This window comes from Electrona antarctica (assembly GCF_951216825.1).
Source record: "Electrona antarctica genome assembly, contig: scaffold_107, whole genome shotgun sequence".
In the NCBI taxonomy this organism is placed as follows: Eukaryota; Metazoa; Chordata; class Actinopteri; order Myctophiformes; family Myctophidae; genus Electrona; species Electrona antarctica.
This window is the reverse complement of record NW_027638044.1, coordinates 315,519-326,483: the sequence shown is the minus strand read 5'-3', so window position 1 is coordinate 326,483 and position 10,965 is coordinate 315,519. Positions and strand designations below refer to the sequence as shown.

The 10,965-nt window shown below is 43.6% G+C and overlaps 1 protein-coding gene and 1 long non-coding RNA gene across 2 annotated transcripts; both read left to right on the top strand.

Moving 5' to 3' along the window:
* Positions 1 to 437: 437 nt before the first annotated feature.
* LOC306918433 lies at positions 438 to 2,599 on the top strand. Its single transcript, XR_013789335.1, has 3 exons — positions 438 to 573; positions 2,257 to 2,339; positions 2,459 to 2,599. It is a non-coding gene; the product is annotated as an uncharacterized lncRNA (long non-coding RNA).
* A 224-nt stretch (positions 2,600 to 2,823) lies between these two features.
* LOC306918432 (kelch-like protein 26) lies at positions 2,824 to 8,981 on the top strand. The gene is made up of 9 exons (XM_079531336.1): positions 2,824 to 2,960; positions 3,061 to 3,249; positions 3,788 to 3,931; positions 4,047 to 4,218; positions 4,636 to 4,791; positions 7,787 to 7,975; positions 8,204 to 8,329; positions 8,451 to 8,658; positions 8,757 to 8,981. The coding sequence occupies exons 3-9, from the start codon at positions 3,866 to 3,868 to the stop codon at positions 8,929 to 8,931; spliced, it is 1,092 nt and encodes a 363-aa protein (XP_079387462.1). The 5' UTR covers positions 2,824 to 2,960; positions 3,061 to 3,249; positions 3,788 to 3,865; the 3' UTR covers positions 8,932 to 8,981.
* The last annotated feature ends 1,984 nt before the right edge of the window (positions 8,982 to 10,965 follow it).

Here is a 10,965-nt window from a genome sequence, read left to right as displayed (position 1 = left end):
GACGCGTCATAGAAATGGACAAACAGCTTCTCAAGTAGATTAAGATGACACAAATGCTTTAGGATGAATTTATTTTTTACATAAAATGGAATACACATATTTACTTTAGGCTTCATGGCTTGAGGTCCACTCTCAAACCAAACAAGCATAATTTACTTTATAAAATAAGATATAAATACTTAAATGCATAAATAAGAACTCCAGTTGACCTAACCTCGCGTCACAAAATCACCATTTGTACCAAACGAAACATTTTAGTGAAACTGTGTTCTGGCCGCGTGATGACGTCTACTTATTTCCGCCACGACCGGATCAGAAACCCGGAAATTACTTTAGTGTCCGGAACTTTTCTTCTGTATTGTGTTGTCAGACGGACACAGTTAGTGGTAACACACGTCGTCCCTGTGAAGAAGACGACATGCAGGAGTAAAGTTATCTTATTGTTAAAGTTTAAAACGTCTCAAAGTGAAACTTACATTGTTTGACGGACTAATTCCATTCCTGTTTGTGTGCGGATGTCCGTCTGTTGTGGAACACTTGGTTGGACTTTGGATTTGTAGGCAGAACAACGAGGTTTGTTTATTTGAGTTGTGTTTACGTTATGTTTGTATCATATCATTACATGCGTGTTGTCGTGAGAGCTTGTTTATAGTCGGACGTTGGATTTAGGCTGATATTAGCCCTGAAACATGACTGCCATGATAATCATGACAGTCATGTTTCAGGGCTAGGCTGATATTAGAATGGTGTACTTCTGCGTGTTGCCAAGTGTTTGCACATGGACTATTGTCTCTATGAGGTTGGTGGATTGAAAGGTAGTAGTAGCTTATAGTATACCAAACTATACTTGTGTAAATTAAATGACTGCACACAAACATTTAATTTCATATTCAGTACACTTGGTGGAGTGGACTTGTGTGAAGTGGACCTCTACTAGCCGCAATTTGCAACTCTAGATTTCTTTATAATGTGATGAATCTAGAGTTGCAATACCCTCCATTGACTTTTTTTGATTTTTACAACTCTAGCAGTGATTCTCAACCTGTTTAATTTCAAGGACCCCTATTTCGACATGCATCCACGGACTCCCATTTAATGGCATTTCTATCTCTGGGACCCCCAATTTATATTCTCAACTCAACTTTATTTATATAGCACATTTTACATGACCAGGTCAACCAAAGGTCTGTACAGGTGCAAAGAACAGAACAATACAATATAAACAGCCATTTAAAACATGAAAACAAGCATTCAGAAGAAATGAAAGCAAAACTATCCAATATAAGCAGACAATACAAAGGAGCAAACAATGCAGACTATTGCACTAGTGAGGGGAACAGGGCTACCTCAACTGACATTAAAAGCCAGGGAGAATAAGTGGGTCTTAAGCAAAGATTTAAAATCTTTTATCTTTTATATTGTAAAATCAAAGTTAATTTAACTCTTGAGTGTACAATGGGGGTCTGTTTGTTCCAAACTATAATTTAGCTGGGAACCCCCTGGAACTCCCTCAAGGACCCCTGGGGGTCCCCGGTCTCCACTTTGGGAACCACTGCCTTATATCATCATTATGGGAGGGAGAAGAGTCTAGGATGTGTAGCTGACATGATGTTTAATGCCACAATGCATAGGAAACATAATGATGCTTACTAGTTGTTCTCACTCTCTGAGAAACATGTACACGTTCATTTGTCAAAGAAGTAACCCAGAGAAAGAATCCTGATACTCAGACTGCTCTAGTGGCCAGTCGTAGCAGACTGGCTGTACTCAGTTACAAATGCTTGTTTAACTGAACAGAGTGTAGTAGCCAGGACTAGCGATGAAAATGATCAGTTAATTTGTTAATTGATAAGCATATCAATCAATTAACCGGTTAGTCGATAATCTGTGTTTTTTGTTAAACCCCAGCTGCGTGCCCTCTTGCTCGTGCTACATGCGCGAGTAGAACCGCCCGCTTGCAGTCCCAGCTTTGGCCAGTAGGGTTAGGCAGCTTCAACGTTTCCCAGCCGCCCTGGGGGTTGGTGTAAGCACATGTAACAGTAATGTAGTGTGTTCTCTCTCCACCTCACCTCAGCCATGAGTTAAACCACATGTAACAGTAATGTAGTGTGTTCTCTCTCCACCTCACCTCAGCCATGAGTTAAACCACATGTAACAGTAATGTAGTGTGTTCTCTCTCCACCTCACCTCAGCCATGAGTTAAACCACATGTAACAGTAATGTAGTGTGTTCTCTCTCCACCTCACCTCACCTCAGCCATGGCTGACAACATCATGGATGCTGCCTGGCAGAGAGAATCACCACAGGCTGCCAAGAGGATGAGACTGGACACTGACCATGTGAGTGACCGTTTTCAAGCATCATTACCAGATCAGCAACATGACTCACAGATTGATAGTAGTTTATTTGTCTGATTATGACTGTCCCTCTGGATGTTGTTGTTGTCGTTGCACTTCAGGAGGACGGTGTACCTCCATCCTCCCTGGATGCTGAGGTGTTTGTGGACCCCCACCATCCCAACAAGCTGTTAGAGGGTCTCAACAGGCTGCGTCTCAACAGTGTCTTGTGTGATGTGATTCTGTGCTGTGAGGGACAGGAGGTCTCCTGCCATCGTCATCTACTGGCCTCCTTCAGCCCTTACTTTGAGGTAAATACACACGTCTATTGACCTGCTGGTGTTAAGGCAATGACATTTCAAGTCTGCCTTGGCTTTTACATGAATCAATTTATCATTCTACACAAAATTAATTAATCAGTTAACAATGTAAATAAGAAAGAAACTATGGACACTCCAAGCCAACCATTCATCTTTCCAACGTGCACAGGCCATGTTTACATCTGGTATGAGGGAGTCCACACAGGACAGAGTGACCATCAGTGGAGTGGAACCTCAGATGATTGGTTTGCTGGTGAACTACGCCTACACGTCTAAGGTCTCCATCAGTAATGATAATGTACAGGTAATGTATTTTATTATTATCATAAACATCATTCATTGTCTCCATGTTAGTCCTACATAACATCAGTTCCCCATAAAGCTAATGTGTTCATTTGTTCCAGGCTCTGCTAGCGGCATCAGACCTGCTGGAAGTCACCTGTGCGAGAGGCCTGCTGTGAATACATGAAGCGTAACTTGGACGTAAATAACTGTGTGGAGTTTTACTGCAGTGCCGACGACCACTCCTGTGAAATGTTGAAGAAATAAGCTTGGATCATATTCTGGAACACTTCGGTGTCATCTACCAGAAGGTCAGTGGTTGGGTAGCGTGATATTGGTCCGACCTCCCGTTAGATCGACCATTACTAACCCTATCTCTAACTCTAACCTAAACATAACCGCAAGCACGGGAGCAACGCATCCCTCACCAACCTTAATCCGGTCGTTTTAACGCATCCCTCACCAACCTTAATCCGGTCGTTTCAACGCATCCCTCACCAACCTTAATCCGGTCGTTTTAACGCATCCCTCACCAACCTTAATCCGGTCGAACTAACGGGAGATCGAACCTTAGGGCAGCCCCCCAGTGGTTGAGGGTCATACATTTGGGTTGTTTTATTACCATTACTCAACTTCCCACCATCACAACTGACCCAGACCTGGGTAGAAACATTCAATCAGTCACAGTGATTAGATACACGCATATTGATAAGCTACAGTCATGAGCATTACACTAATATATCACCAGTGAATATTTCAGACGAGAAAATGTGACTTCAGTGTGAAGTATAGGAACAGTGTCTTGTCTTCATCTATCAGCTAATTGTGTTTTTCTTCTTCTACCAATAGGAAGAGTTCCTCTCTCTCTCCATAGAAAGGCTGACAGCGGTTCTCTCCAGTTACCATCTGAATGTTCCAGAGGAGGACATGGTGTTTGAGGCTGCCATGCTGTGGTTAGACAAGAGTCCTACCCGCAAGCAGAGCTTTGGACAGGTCAGGCATTTCTTATTCTCTCACCTTGTAAGACAATCGGAGGTCTCTATCATGTTGATCACCCAATATCCAGTTGGACTAGTACTAATACTTTGTGTTCTGTGTGTTCTTCAAGGTGTTGGAGGCGGAGCAAATCGTCTGCCTCTCATCAGTCCCTCCTACTTCCACACTGGTTGAGAGTCTGGATGTGGTGAAAGAACAGCAGGCCTGTCAGAGGTTCATCTCTGAAGCCAAGGGGGAGCAGCCATACTCTAACACAGCACGCCCACGCATTGGCAGGATCACAGGTATCCTGCTGAACACATGCATGCATGTTGCACCTGATGATGCTGGAAAAAGCTTATCTGACAATAAAGAATATGACTGGTTTTCTATTCAGGCTTCATAGTGGTTATTACATCATGATTCCATTATTATTTCTCATTTCGTTCTTTTGTGCTTTTATTCATGTCAAAATGCACACCAATTGTCTCCTGGATTCATTAAGTGACTGCTAATGTAGTGCTGCCTCTCTGGGGAGAGAGTTCCAGAGGGTTGGGGCTGCCACACTGCAGCCTCTATCCCAGAAGGTTCTACTCTCCATGGGGAGAGAGTTCCAGAGGGTTGGGGCTGCCACACTGAAAGCTCAACAAAATACATTTGGTTTCTCCTTCATTCTTAAATCTACTCCGCCTCACCTGCTCCTTCTCCTCTGCTTGTTGAAGTGATTGTGATGCTGGGAAATACTAACAAATTTGAGAGCTTCGATCCACTGACCAATCAGCGGAAGACTCTTGGACGACTGCCCATGGCGTGCATAAAGGAGTATGCTGTGTGTTCACAGGTGAGGATTACCATCACAGTCTATCAACTTAAGACCTGTAATGCAGTGGTAACCTACCTTTTCAAGCCCAAGGGCACATTGTATTATGCCACTAAAATGTGTTTAAAACAATGTAAAATGACAAAATGAAAAATACACAATTGCAATTTCAGACGAGCTCAATGCATGATCGCACATTCACACAAAGACTAGTAGTTTAAATAAGAATAAACACTGATATAATAATCTAATAATAACCAATATATAATCAATGGCTAAATAGTAAAGGGATACTTCACCCTTTTTGCAAAAATATATACGTGACGTTTAGAAGATTTAGAACACTTTCCTGGGGTCTTTACGTGTGTAATATGTGGTTTTAGATATTTTAGATTTTAGCAGTGCCCATGATGTAACAAGACACTGGGCTCACTTACTTCCTCGACTACAATTCCCATAATGCTTTGGTGCACTGCTCCTCATTGTGGATAGGGGGAGGGCTGTCTTACTGAGACAACATGTAGTCCAGGAAGGAAGTGAGACTTTGGGTCAGTCTTGCACATCGAATCTGAAGGTGCGTTCAAACCTGAAGATATATTGGTTTCCAGTCGCTTCAATCGTTTCACTTTAATCACGTCAGCATTGATACAAAATAGTCCCTTTGCTCGGGTTGCGAGCCGATTGGCTGTAGACACCGTAATTTAACTTTGGTAGTGTAACCAAATGGACCGGCTCGTTCACACAAGACAGCTCGGGTCAATATATTTAACATAATTCCTGCTACTATGTCATGTATGAGCAGCTAAATTAGTTCCTATGTCTTTGCAAAGTTGCTGAGTCCCGGCAGATGAACGTTGCTCCAGTTAGATTTCTCCAGCCAGGATGAAGATACCAGGAAGCCGTTCGCTTAGTTCGCAGTAGCCTTTTGGTCAATCTGGGAACACACTTTACATTCTTGTGAATCTCACAGTGCTACAGGGCCTAGAAGCATTTATTCTAACAATCAAGGTTTTAATTCTGCTCTTTTTCCACCGTAGGTTCCAGTCTGTATTTGGCCGGAGGTTTTTATGATGATGATGTTGATGATTACAATAGCAGAGAGATGTGGCGCTATGATCTTCATAACTCATGGTTGAGGATGGCTCCCATGAATGAGCCACGCTTTTGTTTCAGTAAGATTGAACATATATTTTATGTAATTTGATAAATAATTCTAGACAATATCAGAATTTGGAAATATGGAAATTTAACTAGCAGAGGCAACTGTACAGGTAGCAACATGTATGAGTTCCAACTGCATAATGACATCACAATTGGATCCAGATGATAATTGTACATACTGTACTGACTGTAATATTGACCTACCAGTAAGACGCCCTGAGGGGCGAGAAGCCCTTGGTGACGGCAGACTGCTGGGTGATTGCTGGCGCTTTGGCATGGTGGGGGGGTCAGATCAACATATGGAATGAATTCTGTACTGGCCATATATGGAGCGTGTCTTGAGTGTACAGGGTTTGAGGTCAGATCAACATATGGAATGTCAGAACAGGAAGGACGGGTGGGGGGGATCCTCATATGGCATGTCAGAACAGGTCGTGATCTTCATATATGGAGATGGCCATATATGGTGGAGCATACTAGGGCCTTTACTGTTCCTAATATATGTTAACGACATGACTTCAGCTTGTGACTGCAACTTGTTCCTGTTCGCAGATGACTCGGCACTGCTAGTCTCGGACAGGAACAAACTGCAGGTTGAAAAGGCCCTCAGCTCTGAACTCGGTAGAATCTGCACCTGGCTCGCTGATAACAAACTATCTTTACACCTGGGAAAAACTGAATCCAATCTCTTTGGCTCTAATAGTAATCTCAGCAAGGCAAATGGCTTCTTGGTTAGAGTGGGTGACAATGTTATCACACGTAAAGATGAAATTACCTACCTAGGTTCCATCCTGGAGGCTAATCTTTCCGGTGATAAAATGGCCACCAACGTAATCAAAAAGGTCCTTACAGGATCTCCTCACTGGTTGACAAAAACACCTTGAAGACCTTAACAGGAGCCCTTGTACAGGGTTTCTTTGACTATGCATGCACCTCCTGGTACCACAGCACCTCAAAGGCCCTTAAAACCAGGCTCCAGACTTCCCAAAACAAACTGGTCAGGCTCCTACTTGACCTCGCCCCCCGAACCCACCTCACCCCTGCCCACTTCGACAGGCTGGAATGGCTTAGGGTCGACGACAGAGTACAGCATCTTGCAATGGGTCTGGTCCACAAGATTCGATACACCACCAAGATACCCATGTACCTGTCTAGATACTTCCTTAATGTTAACGAAGTCCACACCCACAACACCAGAGGGAGTGCAACGAACCATGTACAACCCAGATTCGGCACAAACAAGGGACTACATTATTTTCGCTCCTATGCCACCAAAATGTGGAACGCCCTACCAACAGTCATTAAGACATGCGAATCCCTTGACTCCTTCAAAACCGCTCTAAGGGCACCTACGGACGGCTGCAATTCGAAACTGGCCCCTGTAAAATCGGAATCCCTCAAACACGGACGCAAGGACAACACAAGAGACGGTCGCGGCCACACAGCCAACTCAAGGTATGGCCACTGAGCCGACTTGGGGACCCAACGCAAGGACAACAGAAGAGACGGTCACGGCCACACAGCCAACTCAAGGTACGGCCACTGAGCCGACTTAGGGACCCAACACAAGGACAACACAAGAGATGGTCGCGGCCACACAGCCAACTCAAGGTACGGCCACGGAGCCGACTTGATCCATTACTATTGTTAAATATGAAGTAAATGTATATTCCTGTATTAGAGCAGTGGTGTGGTCAGGCAGCAGAGAGTTAATACTACTTCTATTCCTGACATCACACAGAATGGGAGATATTGGAGGCAGGGTGGATTTAGCTCTTCAAACATGATTTCCAGAATGTTTATTTGTGTATAAGAATGCCAACTTATAACATATAAAACATTTATGCAGTTTCATGTTCATGTTTTCCCTGTTCAACCCCACATGTTCACAGGCCTGGTGATGCTGGATGGATGTGTGTTTGCAGTGGGGGGCCGAGAGAGTGAGAAGAGTGAAGACTCGATGGAAAAATACCACCCGCACACAGACTCCTGGAGGCTCATAGAGTCTGTCGGTGTGGCAGAGCATTACGATGCTGTCTGCTGTAACGTGGTCGCTCTGGATGGACATCTCTATTGTTTTGGTATGGAACAGATTTATGGACCTGCAGGTTCAGCCTGTAGGTGTTGTGCAGTTGGGGTGTCATGAGATTGTGTTATTCATGTTCCCAGATTGGCAGATTAGTGTATGTCAAGCATAATGGTTCACTGAAAATGTACAAATCCTTTGTTGTTATTTTTTTGTTATTATGTATCCATGCTTCTGTTGACAGTGAATAATGTTTTGATGTTTGTGTCCTCCTGGACTCTAGGTGCCGAGACAGGCCAGGTGGCCAAGTACAACCCTAAAACATCTGTGTGGACACAACTCGCTCCTATGCAGATCCTGCGTACCGAATCAACTGCTTGTGTTCTGAACGGAAAGATCTACGTTACAGGTATCATACCTCTACTTAAAGGCTCTTAGTCAGTGGTGGAAGAAGTACTCTCTATAAACTTCATTATAGTTTGGGCACATAATAAAACACACTAAGCCTATTAATTCTTGTTTGTCTATAGGTGGTGGGAGTTATAACAATAATATTTGGATATTTGAAAATGCGATGGAGTGCTTCAACCCCCAGACCAACCAGTGGACCATGTGTGCCTCCATGCAAATGGAACGCGACTGGTCGAAGGCTAGAATGGTTGTGGTGGATGGAAAGATCTACTTTCTAGCTGAGCGAGACTCCTATGAGGGTGAAGACGATGACGAGGATGACACTGAGTATGACACTGTTGCTCCTTGAATGTCTGGGGAAATGTGTCTTCTTGTCCACACCAGACATTTCTCTCATGGCTGTTTGTTTGTGTCTCTTCATGTAGTCCTGTCTGCAACATCGAGTGCTACTGTGAAGAGACGGACACGTGGACAACTGTGGGAGAGTTTGCTAATGCTCGCTTCGAGCTCGAATGTGTGTCTCTCCAGCTGAGGAGGGATCACGGTCAACCCATAGATGATGATGATGATGACGAAGACGATACTTCTGCTGGTGACTAGGGTTGGGGTCTGGAACCGGAACCAGCATTGAGGAGCTGGAATCTGTTCAATCACACTTGGTACCAGTTTGCCACACTGTCAGAGCTGGTATGTGGACTTCATGTCTGCTAGACAATTACAATAGCAGTGGTTCTCAAACTTTTTATTTTTATATCAACTCTGAGTTACAGACATTGTGTTTAAACAAATCTATATAATTTTGGCCTTCATTAAAATGTTTGATAAATATAGGATTCATCAAAGGGGAACCGTTAAGGAATCTGACCGTTAAGAGGGACTCGTTAACAAACCAGAATCGTTAAGATCCTAAAGGTGACAGAATAGAGATGTGTATATAATATGATTAGATTAGATTGATATAATGTAAACAATGATCAAGAAGACTTCCTGCTGGGACGTCACAGAGAAGAAGAGACTCACTGTGTTGTGATGGTGGTGTGAGTTGAGGTGACTTCAGAAGCTCTGCTCAGACCTGCTCACTGTGTTGTGATGGTGGTGTGAGTTGAGTTGACTTCAGAAGCTCTGCTCAGACCAGCTCACTGTGTTGTGATGGTGGTGTGAGTTGAGGTGACTTCAGAAGCTCTGCTCAGATGAAAGAGATGGGGAGGAGAGAAGGTGCTTCCAGACCGTGGAGTCGCGAAGATGCCAAAAGCCGTGAGCGGCAGGCGTCTCTTCCGTGTTTTTAGACAGCTGGTGGATGGAAATGAAGCTCCACCAACGCGGCAATTTGCAGCGTCGGCAAAGAGTTTCTGGTTTTGCCGTGTGCGTGGGGTGGTGAATTAAATATATAACACAGCTCCATCTCACGGAATTAGAATATTTTGTAAAAGTTCATTTTCTTCTGTAATATAATTAAAAAAGTGAAACTTTCATATATTCTCAATTAATTGTGCATAAAGTGAAGTATTTAAAACCATTTTTTGTTTTAATTGATGATTATGGTGTACAGCTGATGAAAATGTAAAAATCCTATCTCAATGAATTAGAATATTTTACGAGACCACTAAAAAAATGATTTTTTTTGTCGACCATCTGAAAAGTATATCAATGTATGCAGTTAATATTTGGTCTGGGCTACTTTTGAAGAAATTATGTCATCAATGGGGTGTGGCATGGAGGTGATCATCCTGTGGCACTGTTTTATGTGTTATGGAAGCCCAGGTTTGCTTTGACAACTGTGTCCAAAGAGGCTGTGTGTCAGGTGTCAGAATAGACGACAAAGGACCTCTAGAATCTAGATGGTCTTCCACCATGTCTTCACCTCAGGTTCATTTATTTGTTTGTCCCCGTGGGGCGATTTGGTATCCTGACTCCGCCACTTGATGCCCGGCCACAAAACGGCCTGGCCAATCAGCAGCAGCTATTCCGCCTCTAGCTGCTGCTGATTGGCCAGGCCGTTTTGTGGCTGGGCATCAAGTCTGCCTGAGAGTTCCCAGATGGGAGCAGGAGGGGGGAACCCAGTGTACTCTCTGCTGCCCCATCTGGCGGAGTCAGGTTAGCGATTTGGTTTACAGCAAGGCATAACACAGGCAGGTAACATGAAACACAAAAACACAGTAAAAAGGCACATGGTACACATAAAACAGGATGGCAGTTCAAGGTATCAGTGTAACATTATAATTCATAACATTTTCAGAACAGTTGTATAAATAATTCATACAGGCGAGTCAGGTGACAAGCTACCTCCTATCGGCATTTAGAGCCTCGATAGATACAGGCACAAAGGAGAACTTGCTTTTGGCCCCTGGAACTTTTAGGCAAAGGCCAGAGGGAAGCAGCTTGAACTCAGTGCTGAGGGGATGAGAGTTGTCCGTACAAATGGACTTGGCTTTCTTAAGCACCTGATTTTTAAATACTTGGTCTAGACTACTGAAGTCAACTCCGGCAATCTTTGAGACCGTTCTCACAATCCTACCAAGGTGGTTTTTGTCCTTTATGTTTAGGTTTCCATACCAACAAATGATGGAGAAGGAGATAACTGACTCAATAAAAGCACTGTAGAACAGTTTCATTAGGGATTTGTCAACCTGAAAT